The 17,065-nt window shown below is 48.4% G+C and overlaps 8 protein-coding genes across 8 annotated transcripts; 5 read left to right on the top strand and 3 right to left on the bottom strand.

Annotated features, from left to right (window-relative positions):
- Window positions 1–131: 131 nt before the first annotated feature.
- On the top strand, window positions 132–590 carry EDB93DRAFT_1238891 (histone-fold-containing protein; the record flags this gene model as incomplete). Its single annotated transcript, XM_041451574.1, has 4 exons — window positions 132–158; window positions 208–279; window positions 329–465; window positions 515–590. 4 exons carry the CDS (start codon window positions 132–134, stop codon window positions 588–590), a joined length of 312 nt encoding a protein of 103 aa, XP_041310940.1.
- Window positions 540–3,141, bottom strand: EDB93DRAFT_921955 (uncharacterized protein). Its single transcript, XM_041457956.1, has one exon. It carries the CDS (start codon window positions 2,670–2,672, stop codon window positions 759–761), a length of 1,914 nt encoding a protein of 637 aa, XP_041310939.1. The 5' UTR covers window positions 2,673–3,141; the 3' UTR covers window positions 540–758.
- EDB93DRAFT_1127462 (glycosyltransferase family 22 protein) lies at window positions 2,380–5,303 on the bottom strand. The gene is made up of 8 exons (XM_041448795.1): window positions 5,161–5,303; window positions 5,002–5,108; window positions 4,797–4,948; window positions 4,583–4,742; window positions 4,237–4,523; window positions 3,724–4,185; window positions 3,187–3,657; window positions 2,380–3,136 (listed from the first exon to the last, which is right to left on the bottom strand). The coding sequence occupies exons 1-8, from the start codon at window positions 5,262–5,264 to the stop codon at window positions 2,846–2,848; spliced, it is 2,034 nt and encodes a 677-aa protein (XP_041310938.1). The 5' UTR covers window positions 5,265–5,303; the 3' UTR covers window positions 2,380–2,845.
- Window positions 5,304–5,599: 296 nt separating this feature from the next.
- EDB93DRAFT_921959 (uncharacterized protein) lies at window positions 5,600–7,924 on the top strand. The gene is made up of 15 exons (XM_041457957.1): window positions 5,600–5,857; window positions 5,907–5,926; window positions 6,055–6,107; window positions 6,163–6,212; window positions 6,267–6,351; window positions 6,403–6,445; window positions 6,506–6,628; window positions 6,683–6,708; window positions 6,758–6,809; window positions 6,864–6,871; window positions 6,918–7,035; window positions 7,085–7,122; window positions 7,176–7,198; window positions 7,249–7,321; window positions 7,376–7,924. Exons 1-15 carry the CDS (start codon window positions 5,820–5,822, stop codon window positions 7,814–7,816), a joined length of 1,191 nt encoding a protein of 396 aa, XP_041310937.1. The 5' UTR covers window positions 5,600–5,819; the 3' UTR covers window positions 7,817–7,924.
- A 315-nt stretch (window positions 7,925–8,239) lies between these two features.
- On the top strand, window positions 8,240–9,249 carry EDB93DRAFT_1127456 (uncharacterized protein). The gene is made up of 3 exons (XM_041448794.1): window positions 8,240–8,368; window positions 8,442–8,701; window positions 8,761–9,249. Exons 1-3 carry the CDS (start codon window positions 8,284–8,286, stop codon window positions 9,166–9,168), a joined length of 753 nt encoding a protein of 250 aa, XP_041310936.1. The 5' UTR covers window positions 8,240–8,283; the 3' UTR covers window positions 9,169–9,249.
- On the bottom strand, window positions 9,250–12,285 carry EDB93DRAFT_1127451 (histidine phosphatase superfamily). The gene is made up of 14 exons (XM_041448793.1): window positions 11,838–12,285; window positions 11,439–11,791; window positions 11,292–11,385; window positions 11,214–11,236; window positions 11,135–11,164; window positions 11,039–11,085; window positions 10,936–10,982; window positions 10,714–10,813; window positions 10,332–10,550; window positions 10,204–10,274; window positions 10,126–10,143; window positions 9,843–10,039; window positions 9,639–9,764; window positions 9,250–9,549 (listed from the first exon to the last, which is right to left on the bottom strand). Exons 1-14 carry the CDS (start codon window positions 12,188–12,190, stop codon window positions 9,305–9,307), a joined length of 1,923 nt encoding a protein of 640 aa, XP_041310935.1. The 5' UTR covers window positions 12,191–12,285; the 3' UTR covers window positions 9,250–9,304.
- Window positions 12,286–13,562: 1,277 nt separating this feature from the next.
- On the top strand, window positions 13,563–14,786 carry EDB93DRAFT_921782 (uncharacterized protein). The gene is made up of 2 exons (XM_041457955.1): window positions 13,563–14,634; window positions 14,687–14,786. The coding sequence occupies exons 1-2, from the start codon at window positions 13,778–13,780 to the stop codon at window positions 14,688–14,690; spliced, it is 861 nt and encodes a 286-aa protein (XP_041310934.1). The 5' UTR covers window positions 13,563–13,777; the 3' UTR covers window positions 14,691–14,786.
- A 576-nt stretch (window positions 14,787–15,362) lies between these two features.
- EDB93DRAFT_921449 (copper homeostasis CutC domain-containing protein) lies at window positions 15,363–16,715 on the top strand. Its single transcript, XM_041457954.1, has 7 exons — window positions 15,363–15,546; window positions 15,615–15,738; window positions 15,798–15,955; window positions 16,009–16,037; window positions 16,088–16,132; window positions 16,186–16,234; window positions 16,296–16,715. The coding sequence occupies exons 1-7, from the start codon at window positions 15,458–15,460 to the stop codon at window positions 16,621–16,623; spliced, it is 822 nt and encodes a 273-aa protein (XP_041310933.1). The 5' UTR covers window positions 15,363–15,457; the 3' UTR covers window positions 16,624–16,715.
- Window positions 16,716–17,065: the final 350 nt, after the last annotated feature.

Below are 17,065 nucleotides of genomic sequence, written 5' to 3'. Positions count from 1 at the left end.
GTATAATTGACGGACCGGTGAACGTTGACTGAACCTTTCATCTTTCTTCTTTCACCACAACCGTCGTCGACACTACAAGTGTCATCTGCCTTCTCTATAAATCGTCGAAACGCGTACTCATTGCATACAACATGTCTGGACGTGGGAAGGGTGGGAAGGTGTGTAATATTGGTTGGCGTCTTGTGGCTTTGACTCACAGTGCAACAGGGTCTCGGGAAGGGTGGTGCTAAACGTCACCGCAAGATTCTTCGTGACAACATCCAGGGTATCACCAAGCCAGTGCGTCTATCGGCCCCTGTTCTCAACCGTTTGCTCATAATACCTATAGGCTATTCGCCGTCTTGCCCGTCGTGGTGGTGTCAAGCGTATCTCAGGTCTCATCTATGAGGAGACTCGTGGTGTGCTCAAGATTTTCTTGGAGAATGTTATCCGTGACTCTGTCACTTATACCGAACATGCTAAGCGGTAAGCCCCACAGCTCATTGTAGTACTCACTCATTCATCCGCACTGTAGTAAAACGGTCACTGCTCTTGATGTTGTGTATGCCCTGAAGCGCTCGGGGCGCACTCTATATGGTTTCGGTGCATAATTTATTCCCTTGTATACGCAGTATGTACCAGTAGTGCCTCAAATACCTCTCACTTTCACCGGACTGGCCGTTTATCATTTTGGCATCCTTTCAAATATCCATGATTGCGTGTAGACCGCAATGCTGTTTTTAGATGAGCTTGGGGTGGGTCTTCGTTTCTGAGTGCGGTCACCTTCGGTAGCTCGGCTGTTGCATGCTCGGTGATAGTGACTGGTGGGGCAGACACAAGCTTGATATGGCGTAACCGTGAACTTCAACTTCTCCAGCTGAGGAGGCCCTCCGTCTCCGAGTGTATTGCATATGCCTGGTGCCTTCGAGTATTCTGCTGCCATTTGATCCCAAAGGAGAGCCGCCAGCTAAGGAACTGCTTGTCAATGTAAGAACGCCTCCCGAGTTCGCATGGGCATCCGACCTGCACGACCCATGCCTGCGCATACTGCCGGTACGACGGCGACTCGCAATTCGTTGTACTTGGTTTAGCTGTCCTACATTTTTGGGAGGCTCAGGCGGCTCCAGCTTCTCCGCGGAGAGCTTCGGTACGACACTCTTCTTCAGGAGATGCACGAACCCGACCTTCTTACCCTGCATCGGGTGCAGCAAGAATGGAGAACATGAAAACGTCAATGGCGTGACGATTTTCTCGCCAGGGAGGACCCGTCGTGAACCGTCCGTATAACGGTCATCCACGAGGTAATCGAACTTCCATTGCATCTTCACGTGCTCCTGCGAGCTTCCAAGCACCATACTCTCGCTTCCGAGAACAGTATACACACCATTCGTCTTGATGTTCAGCGCCGCGTGCCGAGAGAGATAGTCACGCGACTCGTCCCCGCCCACAGTGACGCGCCGTAGCATCGGCAGACCATCGAGAGTCGCATAGTGGAATGCGAAGCTCTCCCGCTTGATGGGCATGAACTCCGCAACGCCTCCGCTCACGTCGGAGAAGACGCCGCGCTCGCCATATGGGAGGAGTGAACGGGAGCGTGGGGAATACCCCATCAGTCGCATCATGGGCCGGATCGCGCGGAAGCCTTCCTGGTCGATCCAGAGCTCAACTTCGGTTCCTCCGAGCCAAGCCAGATCACTTGGAAGATAGGGATGCTTAGAGACGCATGAGTCGCCCGGGGTAGTACTTGCAGAAGGACACGAATGTATGGAGCTTGCTGACGGGGAATCAGTGAGTTGCCAGCGGATTGTAGGTACAGGTACGATGATTGGGGACTGGGGCTCGCGGGCATGTAGATGGAGCCGAGAGGTTCTTGGGATTGAACGAGGGGTCTTCAAGTGATGAATGGCTCCCGAGCGTTCCAGTGGTCTGCGATGCTTCCTGGAGTATGTAAAAGATATGGGAGAAATCACATCTACACTAGGCGATGGCGACGGAGGAGCAAAGGAAGGTGTCGGCAGTGTCGAGAATGTCGCTGACGTGCAAAGGTATACAGTTTGTCCGTTCTCTTTGTCCTCTACAGGAACAGCCGTGGATAAATCGGAAGTCATTCTCGGGTTGAAAACCCAGGCTTGTCGGTTTGCGCCTCCGAGAACAGTCCTAGCACTGGGGGGTTCTGATAGCGACGACCCGACTGAGTCAGATATAGCCAAGCTACGCAATTGCGTCAACTGGAACAGAGACTTAGAGAGGGGGCTTGGGGAAGGAGAGGGAGTAGAGAGGAGCGACTGGGACGATTGAGATGACTTCGGAGTGAAAAAGACTTCGTCAAGCAGTGATTCGCCGACACTACGGGGGCTTGCAAGATTAGAAGACAGTGCTGCTAGCGAGGAGGCTGTAATCTGGGACCTAGGCAACTTCGCGACTCTTCCCTGTGCAGCTGCTACGTCGATCTCAAGTCTGCTCGCTTTTGCTGGGGTGCATACGTCGGTGTCATATCCAAACCTAAGGGGCGAGTTCAAAGGCGTAGAAAATTTGTCAATCACGAAGTCGATAATGAGCGGTATTTCACCAGACGTGCTTGGTGATAGTAGGTCACTTGAGTTGAGAATAGGTGACGGAGGGCAAACCACAGTAGCAAGCAAACGCAAGTCAGATGAAGTGCGGGTCAAACGGACGTGCGTTGAGGACAGCATAATTTCTGCGAATGAGTGGGCTAGCGAGGAAGATAAAATGACTGTAGCAGTCAAGTAGTAGTACCATCGTTCTCTAAATCGTCAGCCGTATTCTCGGCTTGGATGCTCACGGTGGCTGACAACAACTATTATTGCACACATATCCACATAGCGTCACCACGTACGACATCATCTTACAGCTTTCCCTCCTGCACCCGCCACGCAACTTCGTCCTCTTTTTTGTGCACCTTATCCCTATTTTTCAGAAGACAGTAATCTCCGAACTCGTTCTTGTCTTGCCACCACGAACCAGGGAGCCAGAGCGTGCGGGTCAAAAGTGACGAGCGTGACGCATCGAGGAATGGGAGGCATGAAACTCGCTCCCAGGTCTCGTTATCGACTGCATATCGCGGTTCTAGAAGCGATGAAACCGGGTGCTCGGGGAAGTCTAGGTCTACAAGGTAGTCGCAGGACTCAATAGGCACCTGAAAGAGAGTCAATGAAATGTCGCAGATAGAACTGTTCGTCCACTGACATAAAATTCTGGTGCCTCTTTATTAATATCGTTCAGACTGGCTGGGGTGATCCTCGAACCCGGCCTGTCCCACCATCCATTAAAGGACAATTTTGCATGACTTTCTTCAAAGTGCGCGGGAAGCAACCCCTCGAACTCGCTCTTGACAAAATCGACTTTCACGCCGTTGGGAACAAGGTAGTGCCCTGGGAAGCGATACCACTCTTTCCCTAGACAAAGCCTCAGATCAAACGCCCTTATCGGTGCCAAGTCAATGGAAGGTCTGTCAATCTCTTCTGTTCCGTGAAGAAGAGGTGGCAGAAGCCCAGTGACATTCAGCAGCCGCGGAAGCTCGTGTGTCTCGAGATAGCTGAACGTGGAAAGCGGGGCGTGGTAGTAATGCCACAAGGCAAGGACGCGAGACAGAGAAATAAGCCCCGTCACGGCAATCACGATGCACGTTGTTGCACCAAATATGATGGATCTTGAAGCCTATCATGACAGTAAGGCAAAGCAAACGTAAGCAAACGCATGTGTCGACAATAAGCATAAATATACCCTATATGAGGATTTGGTGGCGGAGATGTATGCGACTTCCATCCATCCGCGGATGAGGTATAAAGCCACGGCTGCATTAAAACAAATGAGGGGATACGCAGGGAACATGAAACGTTCCTCCTTGTGCGCTTGCGTTATTAAGATAGCCGTCCAGACATACAGTGGTGCTAGACGAAGGGCGAGTAGCGTGAACGGAGAACTCTGGTCTGGGCCAGGTTTGGACATCCCGAGCCGCTTGCGATCGACCCTATAGGTAACTGCGAGACCAGGTAGGGAGATAAAAGCGAGAGGCACGAGAACGTTGAAGTTCAAGAGGAGGTTCAGGATGTAGAAGTACCAGGGAGCTGTGCCGTATAGATCGGGACCACGTTCGGAACCACCAAAGATATTATAGCGGACAATGTTCCAAGGCACGATATTGGACCTGCCATACGCAACACTATCGATCGCTATGACGGGAACCTGCAACAAAAGCAATGAGCTATGAACGAATGATACACAACGACTGCCTACTGATATCAGAGCGGATACAAGTCCGGAAATGAAGAGGCGTTTCCAACGAGAAATCATCCATGATCTGCGTGAGCTTGGTTCAACTCGATCGCCACCGAAAATGAGTAATTCTTCAAACACAAAAGGCAGTGACAGAGCAAGTGCAAAAGGCCATCCAACAATAGCTCCGGTGGCGAAAAGCATTGTTGCAAATAAGGTTCTCCGCTTGTTCTTCATGCTCGAGGGTTCGAGTGAATACGTAAATGCGATCGTGATTGCGTACATTGCAAAAGAAGAAGGTAGGAGGGCTATGTGGGTACTCAGCCAAAACGAATATTTGGACGAAAATATGGAGAAAGAATTCTACCTGGAGCAGCGTTCCACATGCCTGCGTTGAACAGCAGCATAAAAAACAAGTAACGACCAACTCGCTCATTGACTTTTTCGACTACAGTGCGGCATAGTTTGGCTTCGCAAAGCGTAGATATAACGGCTAAAGTTATGCGGACTGCGAAGAAAGCAGGGCGCTACATCGGTAAGCTCAACGCGATAGTAAATACGATACTATTACGAAGACTCACTTTTCCAAGGTTAAGGATTAGGGGGAGGCGCGCAGGTATGAGGTGTAACAAGACATATGCCCAACTTCGAATGGCATACATTGGGGTGACTTCCCATGTCTGGAAGCCATGACCGTGATCGATGTAGTGTAATGGCTCCCAAAAATTGAACACTGACGTGAGATGTAACTTGAAGAATTAATAAACAAGTTTCTGTGTTACTTACCCTCATCACAATCTTGTATATTGGCGTACATAGCCGCTGCTACTCGGATGAGCAACAAAATGCGCACTGCTGTTAAAAAGTCTGGATTCCATGGTTTACGAGCTGACCTGGAAAAATCATTGATGGGAAGTCGTAAATGGGTAAGACGAAGTAAATTACCTGCGAAGCTGATCTTGCAAAATACCAGAATGCCGTGCAAAGTGAACAGATGGTTTTGGGTCCTCCTTGCGTCTTAAACGCAAAGTTTGAACGTTTGAGGCCATGGCTGAAGCCTGAAGCAGGAAGAGCGCGTGTCCGTGTGTCATAGCAGTTACGTAATAAGACATAAAGACTCGGCGGGTTTGACTTTGCTGATCATGTGACTTTCAAAGTTTGTCGATTCCCCGTCGTTCGCGTGCGCGCGTCGTTGAGCCGACTCTCATCTTGTTTTCTGGGATTAGAAATTGCACTAAGCGGTAGTCGCTGCGTGTACTGCCAGATCTACGATATACGGCAAGGTAAAAGCCCGATAAAGTCAAAGGACGCGTGGAAGGGTGATCAATAACTTAGTCGAGCTTGATTCGCAGCCATTGTCGGTTCCAGCGCGCACGCTTCTGTGACGCTTCTCGAAGCGAAAGTCGGATTCGGGACTCCCTATGGTCGAGTGGATATACTGAACATAGAAAATGCCGGCCTAGTTGGGGATTGATATAGGCTTCCTTCTACCTTGCAGTGGCGTCGCCCCCATATATTACGTACTACCAATATTCGTCCCTAACCCATTTTCACTCTTTACTGTCATCTAGCATCCTCTCTTTTTCTTTATCCTTCAACGTACCATGGGGGAACTGGAAGCAGCTCAACATTTTATTTACATGTAGGCAACAGTCCTGACCAGAAAGCCACATCTAACGCGTTGTTTGCAGCACACAGGTCTACTTTTGCTGTAAGGACTCTGAACATTGTAGGAAGCTCGCTTTTTGCTGACCTCGCTCCTCCCTGTCCACCAGGCATGTGTACGTATTGAAATAAATAGACATTCTTCATCAACAAATCCTCATTTCCAATTTGCAGATGCTGTCGTGGTCTGGGACTGGGCCGTCAGCTTACCTAGAGAATGGACTTTTGTAATTTTTTTTTATAATTGTACTCCGGATATCTCTACTGACGATCCCATCAAAGATCTGGAAGACTCGTTGGACGCCCGTTAAGACTGCATATCTCTTCTGTCGGTAAGTATTGGTGTTCAGGTAATTTTGAATACCAGTCATCACCTCGTTCTTCAGCTACTGGGTTATTGCCGTCGTTCCGTATCTTTTATATGCTTTTGTCACCAACCACACCGAAGCAGAGTGCCAGAGAATTTTCAGGGTCAGTAAGGCGCATATATCTAGCAGATCATTACTCAAACCCCGCCGTAAGATTCCTGTCGCATTGGCCATGTGGAACCAAGTCGGATCCGAATGTCCGTCTTTCCTCACTGTTCTCCCATTTTCACATATTGATTTCCGGTCGTTTATGCCAGCTGTTCTGCTCATTCGCACTTATGCGTTTTTCAACCGTAACAACTACCTCCTGGTAGCACTCATATGTGCGCTAGCTGGTGTCGTCGGGTATCAACTTTTCGTCGATACTTCTGAAATGATGCGTATGTTTCTCAGAAATGTTGAGGGCTTTAATTTCTTTCTAACAAAACTACCAGTTCTTCCGTTTGTTACTCCACCCTTTGTGAGTCACTCTCGCAGCTCGAGGGAAAAAGCTAAAACCGTTGGTATAGACGGAGGGGCCATGTTTCCCCATTTCTAAGCCCCATTCAGCTCACTTGCTCGGTGAGTTTTCATTCGCAGCTAACATGAATTTTTCCTTACTCATTGAACCTCCAGGTTTCTTCGTGAGTTCCGCTCTCGTCAACGTTGATTAGTTTATCACGTTTGTAGATTGCCCCACTGCTGTTCGACACTATCGTAACCGCTATCACTGTCTGGCAAGCATTTGCAATTCGCCGCCGCAGTGGCGCACCAAGCAGCAAACTCATTCAAACTTTCATTCGAGAAGGTTCGCTATGACTCGCACAACGCATACAACCTCCTAACTCGAAAATCAGGTGTCTTTTACTATATTTTGATCTCTGTTGCCAATTTGGTATGCTTGATTTCATTTCAGATTTGCTCCTCGTAAATTAATCGTTACCTCAGATCAATGGGATTTTCTACCTTCAGTCAGTGGCATTATGATGGCGTGCTCCATTGTGTTTACGTTTATTCACAGACCTCGTCAAGTGATGTCTGCGCTCAACATCCCACTCAGCGTTATGATGGCCCCAGTGCTTGCATGTCGTTTGGTATGCTCAATTTCCAACATGCGTATTCAAAAGAATCCTTATTCGTTCTTCCAGATCCTGGATCTTCGTGAACATGGCGCGGAGACCATTTCCAATTCAGAAGGAACGGGAGTTAGCGCATTTGCAACAAAATCCGGGGTGGTTATCTCCCAGTCTGGTCACCGTGGAAAGCCTGGCCGTGGACGCCACCGCGGCCCAGGCTCGACGATTGCCTCAAACGTTATGTTGAGCACTATAGGAAGCATTCCGCCCGATCTTGAAGCAGCTGAGGTGGAGCTTGACGATATGCACTTTGAGCTCGGGATGGGCTATGGTGGAGATAGCACGCGCTCGCTGGGTTCGGTGGAAAATGCCACACCAGCCCCCGCCTATAACTCGATCGAGATGGGGTTCAATACTCGGCCAGGAAGCGCAACTGACGAAAGTGGAGCAGCTGGCATGTCGGCCGTCTCAGGTATAAGGGTTGACATAGAGAAGACGACATCCACGATGTGAAGACCATATCTAAATGAGCACCAGCCGGCTCTGCGCTCTCCCATTCATGTACCCGTTTCTGCTCCGGATCGCATCGCATTGATTCCAAATTCTCATCGATATCCACGCAAAGGACGGTTCGTGCATTCTGCACTTGCATTCACTAGACTACGCCATGCTGTCACTCGGAACCCGTGCAGCGCGTACTTACATTGACGTTTAATTGTGTACTTTTAGCTTCTCCCGATCCCGGACTACCCAAGGTTTTCAAGTACATAAAAACTTCTCGGGTTTTATACCTGCTTCTGCCGTTTCCGCTCTTTGATACTCGTTCTGTCTATACCATGTATTTTTGTGACCTCGCATACCCTGTGAACCTAATTGCTGAGTCAGATTGCACCCGCTTTATAGTTGGATCGCCCAGGCCTTCTTAAGAAAGGGCGCGTTCTCCGCAAGCTGGATTCCGCAGTTCTTGCTCTCCCTCATGTATGACTTGTACAACAGTGCGAACGATGAACAGTGTTCGCATATTCAATCTGCTTGACCTGCCACAAGAAATAATCCTTCATATTCGTAAGTCATTCGGTGATACTATGACCCTCCTCAGGCTAATGTTAACCGGGATCCGCATTGCAATGAAACGTAGTGTCATTTCTGGATCTGCCCGACCTCGCAACACTCTCGAAACTTCATGGATATCTCGCTCTTTTGGCAGCTGACCCAGTACTGCATCTCATACGACTCCGAGTAGTCGCGCCATCACGCGTCGGTCATTCCTTATTTGCGCGAAGCCCTCACGGCGTCTTGCTCAGACCAACCATGACGGATCTCGTGCACAGGTATGTCATCCGCGGACATAACATCGAAAGAAGACTGCGCATGGGCTTGTACATCTACACAGAACACGTAAGAACGCGTCTAGACTCTGCTCGGCGCTAAATCCAAACGCTGACGATTACGCGTAGTCCGTGGATCAGTACGATATCGGCCTAAGATTGCAACGCGAACGTACCGCTCATATCATTGCTTCTCATCTTCGAAGACGTGCGCCTGCACCTGTTGGCCTCAAGTTGTTGTATCACTCTCGTGTTTTGCCTGACGTCGAATCGTCGTTGCTTTCTGTTTCGCGGTCTTTGTTACCTGTGGTTAGAAAGCTTAAGTGGTCTATTCAGCGAGACAAATTGGCCAACGAGGTGCGAGGTTTAAATGGTGCCCTCGGATTGGGGAACTCGGCACTTCCGTTGGCCGGAAGCTTGGCTGCTTGGATTGAGCTGAAGGGACAAGGCGTTGTCCAGGACTGTGAACGGGTACGCCTCGCGCTATGCCCGGATGTACGTAGGATGGTGAAGTTTTATGAAAGCTTAGGACACTGAACTTTATCTGTTATTTTATATTATGTACTTCATGTTATCATAGGCAATCAACGGTGTGTATCAGGCATGACTGAATTTATGAATAGCATCATGTATGCACGTCGCAACCATGCCCCTCCGTCTAACTGTGACTGTGCTATACCTGGGGCGCGTCTCCCGTTGTTGTATTCCATGCACTGCCTGGGGGAACCTCCCAGTCTCCATGACATCCCCACGCCCAGTCTGTCCCCCGAATTGTCTCCTGCTGAGCTTCGATGAACGCAGGAAGTGGGCACATTCCGTGCTCGTCATGCGGGCAGGTGTGAATCCCATGAAGAGGAACAACGCCATCGTTGATAATGATCCGGATTTGGGGTTCTGGGGTAGATGAGCAGGAGAGGACTGAGAGGTACGAAGCATAGAAACATCGTGGGAGAGAACAAAACGCAGCTTAGCAAACTTCAAGAAAGAAAAAATCACAAGTGGCTCACGCTGGAACTGCACATTGGTCGCGAAAGGTGCGAGATCTGCAGAACGGAATGAACGGTCTTTAGGGATATGGTCAGCAGGGAGAGGACCGCTTGCTGCGAGAGTGCTCAAGTTGAGTGCTGTAATAACTGCGCACGGGTAACCGATCAGCCATCAATGTGGGCAAGTATACGATGTTGCATGGTACGATATGCAAGAGCACGTACCATTGAGAACAACGACTTCATGCGTAGCATCTACATAGAGAGCATGATCTAGTGGGAAAGTCTCAGGCGTGTGAAGCGTGGCGTTAGTGCTACTGTTGTGGGTCGCGATCGGGGTATGTGTAAGTCGCGCGACGAGTTCTTGAAGGTAGCCGACACCCTGGACACGAGCAACAGGTGAACCGAAAGCAGAGTCATACCTACGAGTTTCGGGCAAATCACAGTTCGAACAATCGGAGAAAGAACATGGTCAGCAAAAAACCTACAGACAAGTACGTGTGCTAACCAAAATGTTAAATCAAGCCTGCATAAGTGACGGTCAGTATGTCGTAAATCATACTACAAAAAGAGAAACACGACATACGCATAATTAAATCCCTCCCATTCTTCTTCCGTGAAGAGATCACAGAATTTGGAGTAACCGAGGGCAACAGTCTATCAATAACACAGTCAGCTACAACAGACAGAACATTCCACCACAAGGGGACGTACCTCATAGGCACACATCTGCATCATCTCGTACACTTCCTCCCCGGTCCAATTGAACTCACCTTGGAGACCGTCCTTTCCGATCATTGCCCTTGACAGTCGTTCCCGGGCTTCGGCCAGAAAGTGGGAAACCCATTCTTTGACGTAGAGCAGCGAGCGGTCCGCTTTACCGGCAGCATTGGCATTCGGGCAGGTCTTGTAGGGGGCAAACGTGTTGTTGAACTGACAAATTATATCAGAAGGAGTACTATAACATTAAAGGAGGTGCCATGGGAAGGGAAAGGGGTGGATAAGAAGGGAGGGATACCGGAAGAGAACAGACGATGTTCAAATTGTTAACAGCATGACGTAACGAGACGACAAAATATACGAGACAGCAACTCACTCCGTTGGCTTCGATCGTAATCGACTGTTGGTACTGGCCCTCAAAAGGATAGCCAAAGAACCCAATGGCGAAGTTGAGTGCCGAAGCAAGCATGCGGTCCCTGTGGGTTTAACCAGTTAGTTTACAATCGGAAAGAGGAAAAATGCAGAGTAAAAGAATTAACAGAATTGAGTAAGGAAAATACATAGTAGATAACCTGATAAAGTAGATCATAACACTCACTGAGACTCGGTCCGGAATACAGGAATCGTATTTGTCTCCGTAAAGTTCTAGCATTCCTTAATGTTATTGTGCGATTTTAGTAGCACGAGGATAGCTGACAGACCTTGAGTAGGAAGCCGTACTTGAGACGCATAGATACGCCAAGGTCGTCTATATGGACACGGTAAGAACCTTTCAGGAGAGGAGAAAATAGACACACATAGTTGTTGTCGACCAAAGGGAGTGAGCACTGATGGAAGAGTGAGTATTGTATGTTGCTGTGCTTACGGAGCTCATACCTTCCTCGCCTAGCTTGTAAGTCCTATGCATACGCCTTCATGAGATACAAGTCGAAAGAATAGATCAAAACGCCTTACCACTCATTCAAGAATGATAGTTGCCCAGTAGCCTCCCATTGCGATGCGCTCTCGTGTAGACGTGCAGCAAACTTGGCGGGACCACCGAAATTTGCTGTTGGCAGCAATGCATTACTATCAGTGTTGTGGTCGAAGGAAAACACGTACCCCACGCGGTCGGATAACGGGCACCGTGACGGTGAAGTAGATGGAGGCCGGTAACAACACATCCAGCAGGGGGTTCTGCAGTATCATCGATTCCGAATGCTCCACGGGGGACGCTGTACCACGGAGAGAGGTTGCCCCAGCTTCGGAAAAGGTTAAAAGGACGGTCAGATTTATAGTGTTTGCGGGATTCTTCCTCTTCTTCTTCCACATCGTCACCATGCGTAGAGTGGATGTGCTTGTAAATCTTTGGAGGTGCCACAAGTTGGGCCGCGCCCGTCTGCAAAGGGAGGGAGGGCGCAGTTGCAATGAGGCCAGGCTCTGCGCCAGTAGGAGTACCACCTGGATATCCAACGCTGCAGGCTAAGTCAGTTTGGTTCTATCAACTTACACGAAGCGTACCTTGTTGGGAAGAGGTCAGGGAAAGCATTGGTAGGGGATGCAGGCGGGAAATGGTGAACTTCTGTCGACCCAACGTACGGTGGTGCTTGTACCCTCACGTCGTCTCCCAGTGGAGGTGGTCCAGCAATACCTGAGACGTCGAGCAGGAAGCGTGCACCGATACAAAGAGCGGCACCTCCGACAAAGGCGCATACAAGGTGCACAAGGCTGTACCGTTGTGTGCTGGCAGCACTAGTTGTGGGTGAGCATGATTCTGTTGGCAGAAGTAATTCGCGTTCTGGCTCAACGAAGACGTCGTTATATGTGCCGTATTTTGCTTCTAAGCCAGCCTCGACGTCCTCCTTTGACCCCATGAATCTAACAGTATTAGACTGTCTTTCTTCCGTGTGATCCGTTTAGGGAAAACTATCAAATACGTCGTGTGGTGTGAGCGGTTGAAAAGCGTCAGCGCAAGCCTTAAAGCTTCTTACAGTCTTATCCCTTTTTTGGTTAGGTGAATTTATTGATACATTTTTCTATTTACTTTCCTGTTCAAACGTTCCTCCACCTGTCATAACTTCCCACTCATATCCGGTTGCGACTTGTTGCCCATCTCACCTTGTAAAGATATCAGACCGCAAAATGGAGACTAAAGCAGGATTTTCGTCTCTTTCTGAACTGAGCTCCGGTTTTACGTTCTGAGTTTGCACTGTAATCGTTTTGCAGACCTGCACATCCAGCGGTTCAAGTTATCTACTCTTTCAAATAAGTCACATTAGCTGACGAAAAATTCATCGTTGATGGGACAAAGATCAAGAATGATCAAGACCTGGCCATAATCATTCCAATACTACTGGCAATTCCCTCACCACAAATGATCAGATGTGACCGGTCTCCAGAAACGTTGCTTCCAGTGTCCCACTCAATCAAATTCGATGTTCAGCACAATACCTGATCGCCGTCGTATACATGTAACACCGTTGATGATCAGACGTTCTAAGCGGCCTTAGAGCCCTGGATCATCGGATGGTGATGGTGTTTGGTCAGATTTATTCCCAAGCTGCCGCACGGTGACTTTTTCTGTCGGGGGTGTCCGATTACGGGGACAACTGTATGCTTGAAATGGAGAGTACAAAGATTGGAAGCTTATACGTGATGTCTGGGCCGCTGTTCATGATAAAAAGCTGCTGCAGATTTTGGACTAGCAACACTCGAAACGAAATCTAATGTGAGCTTTTGTCAGATATGGTTGAAAGACTTGACTCAATAAGCACCAGCTAGTTACCCGGATAGATCGTGGACCTTGTTTACGAAATGTGAGAACCCTGATATCATGGCATCTGAAGTACAAGCGAAAATATCAATATTCCTTGATGCCTGGTGGTGTGATAAGATAAGTCTGCTACCTTTCGTTCCGATTCTTTTGATGCTACATCACAAGATCTACGATGTGTGTAGTACGTTCAAGCGGCACGGTGAACGTGCCATTTGCAACAGGATGTGGATCGTAACATTATGGCCTCTTCTTTAGTGCTAGCTGATAATCCGAAGAGCAACATTGAATACGCACGGTACAGGTAACCGCATACCTTCTTAGCCATGAGCTAATCCATGAAAATAATAACGTTCCGTTCAAGGCATGATTCACTATCGAGTTCGCAGAGGGAAGGTGTTTTGCGCGCTGATAACCTTGAAATATTTGAGTTAAGTACGATCAAGTACAGTACTAACTTAACTCCTCCATGCATCGAACACGTCTCCAATATTAGGTGAGTATTATATTCATTGGAGCTCCGCTTTTCACCTACTTCATAGAATGTCAGCTATCGGGCACTCCCGAATGTCCGCGACTGTATCATTCCACAATCCACTGTATTCTGCCACAGTAAAGTATGTGGCATATAAAACCTCTGTACGTGGCGACGGTCGTAAGACTTAAGTCACTACACTGATCATTCAGAATGAACCCCCTCATTTTTACCAACCCTTTTGCATCACTTCACATCGGTGTCAAAGAATGCTTTTGCGGCAAAACGACTATTGAAGATCATGATTTTTGCTTTTGCTCTCCTGAATGTGCTCGCGCGGATTCCTTGCGCGCCCTAGGCGGTCAAGGTTTTTCCCCCCTCATTTATTGTCATTCTAGGCTGACCTATCGCGATCAAGGTGACTGCCATTATCGCGACGTCATGCAGAGAGCATATGCCAACTCGGCTACTCCAGCGCATGGGCTATTAAGGCATAATTCGGCGCACCAGCTTCGCAGTGCTTCAACCTCGAGGCATATCTCCGTGTCACAGCATGATATGCTTCACCCCAACAGAATGAAGCCCTTGCCCGCAATTCCAGAGTCGCGGAACGAATCCGTTGATGCACAACAATCCCCTCTTCCTCAGCGGACCCTCAAGCGCTCGTTGCAGTCTAAAGCAGGGCTTAACAAGAGTATTCGTAATTCGATCGTTGCTCTTTTCCGCAACAAACAGGGATCCAACCCTGATGCGACGATTCGAAGAGAGCCATCGGTAACTGGAGCGATCTTACAAGAAGAGGAAGAGGAAGAGGAGGAAGAGGTCGCTTTGCAGAGACGTCTGAACCACACGGAGGACAGGTCAAAGTCCCCTACCTTGATTCACCATCAAGTTAGACAGACGACTGCAACTCAGCAATCACGTATCGTTCGTCGCTCGGCTTCGTTCGCAGGCTTGGACAACGGCAAGAGGGGATCTGTAATGGAGGCAGTGTTCCAACTTCGTCAAGCGTGGAACGAGACAGAAGACTTTATGCCGGACTTTGATGAGAGGTCAGACGATGAGGATTAGTGAGTTATTTGAGCTTGACACAGCGGGGAAACTGACGCGTTTTTCCGCCAGTTAGAACACATCCTAGAGTGCTATGGAATGCTCTAGCCATGTCCAGACCTGCGTTTGATTGAAGATAGAACGTTGAAACCCCCGATGTATGATATGAATATGAATATGCCATACTATGTACTGCGCTGCGATTACTTATTGACTCTTATTACACGACTACTTACGCCACAACTCGAACAACGATTTCTCTTTCTACTTATGTACAACTACTTATGCCACGACTCGAACGACGATTTCTGTATCTTTGGCTTTTTGATATTATGTACTCATGATCATCAAGCCGAAACAGGAAGGTGTTCAAGAAGATATCAGCGATCGCTTGATTTACGGGTTAATCGTGCAATATTTGTCCAAATCGCCTCCCTTGTAGATCATTCAAACAGCATAATGTTGGATTTAGAGCTCTGAATTTGATCGAAATAGGAGACTTTTGATTTTTCCTGAAGATGTAGTATGATTGTATTACACGAAAAATCAACGAGCGACGGTCGACCAATATACATGCAATACCTGCTGTAACGGTCTTGTTGCAACGCAGACTCATAACTTCTACGCTCGAGCGAGTTATATGTATGTTATAGTCATCCTGAGCTAGCAAGAATATACTGCGTGAAGATCAAATGATATGCATTCGCATCACTGGGAACATCACCGAAGTGTCTTCCATTGCGATCCTCTTCCGTGACCGTCTCATTCAAGGTCCATATTGATTTTCATGAATTTGTACTCCTTTCTACGTACATCCAATCGAAAAAGGTCAAGAAGTAAACAATGTCACTAGGATCGACAATGCCAAATATTCCCACGTTCATGCCTCTAACTCTTGAAGTTTGCGTTGACTCGACTGAGTCTGCTTTGGCGTGAGTACGAATCCTTGCATTTCTATTGCGAGAGCAGCCGGTTACCGCTCAGTGCTGGTCACTTTCAGAGCCGTCGAAGCAGGAGCAGATCGTCTCGAACTCTGCAGTAATCTAGGTCTTGGCGGAGGAACTACTCCAAGCCTTGGTCTGTTGAATGTTATCCGAAAGGTGGCACCTACAATTCCGATCATGGTAGCTGATCTCACCGTTATCTGACCTCTTTCTCGCTCTTGATGAATTTGCCCCACTAGATTATGATCAGACCTCGGACTGGTGACTTTGTATACACTGAGGCTGAATTCGACGTGATGATCGAGGATATACGTTGCTTTAGAGAAAGTGGCGTCCAAGGCGTTGTGTTCGGCGTTCTCACTCCTGAAGGAGATGTGGCCGTGGCCCGTACTCAGCGGTAGACATTCTTATTGTGCTTCCGAAGCCCTAGAACGCCAACGTTCATTCTAGTCTTGTCTCGGAAGCTTTGCCTCTGCAAGGTAATGACAACTGTTTATCATTCATTTTTTTCCTAGACTCATTGACGTAGTCTGTTTTCACCGAGCGTTTGACATGACTCGTGACGCGAGGAATGGCAAGTCAAAATATAGTCTTAGTTGTTAAGCTTGTACTGATTGTCTATTGTAGCATGGCACCAGTTGTCCAAAATTAATGGACTAAGCCGCATCCTGACAAGGTAAGCGTTACAAATATTCAATGTAGTTGATTCCAAGTCGTTGTCCGACACTTCTTCCAAGTGGTCAGGGCACAGCCGCCACCTCGGCTAATTCTCTCGATGTCTTGAAGGATCTACTAGACCTTGCAAAATATCAGGATATACGCATCGAGATTCTTCCGGGATCTGGCATCAATTCATCTACCGTCGGCGCCTTGTGCCAGGCGTTACTGCCCCATGGGCTACGTGAAGTGCATATGAGTGGTGGACATTGGACTGATGGAGCCTCGATTTGGCGTCGAGATGGAATGGGCATGGGCGTCAGCGGAGCCAGTGAATGGGGAATTTGGCGGACAAACGCAAGCGCAATCCGTGCAGTCAAAAATGTCATTGATTCCTTTGATAATTAGGTTTACTGAACGATAACTTTGTATTTTCTCGTCTACATACCCATTTAAGGTGATGCAGGGTTCAGTCAGGGTCAGTTGCTTCCCCGCGGGTTCCGCCTGGCTTTAGGCGTGATACTTCAGTGCATCCCGTTCATTGACCTCTGTCGTTGACTCATGAGCGATGCGACTCGTCATGAAAACATATCATTCTCGCATGCTGGGATCGATGGTGGTTTTGGGTATGCCACTCCAGCATATCCCGCTTATCATTTGTCCTGTGACAGCGATCTCTGACTCTACGGAGTAGAGCTGATCACGGGGCAAACTTGTCTTACATGCCATATGCGTGGAAAATAGGCCACGTCTGTGAAGGTGCGTCAACAGTTTTCCCTCAGGCCATCTTCCTTCATCTCTTCCATCTCCTCCACCCTTGGCCTTTGACAGAAACGGCAGGACGTTTTCG

Source organism: Suillus bovinus (assembly GCF_016758785.1).
Source record: "Suillus bovinus strain UH-Sbo-P2 chromosome Unknown EDB93scaffold_9, whole genome shotgun sequence".
NCBI classification, from domain to species: domain Eukaryota; kingdom Fungi; phylum Basidiomycota; class Agaricomycetes; order Boletales; family Suillaceae; genus Suillus; species Suillus bovinus.
The sequence above is the reverse complement of the archived record's forward strand: the minus strand, read 5'-3'. Positions and strand labels throughout refer to the sequence as shown.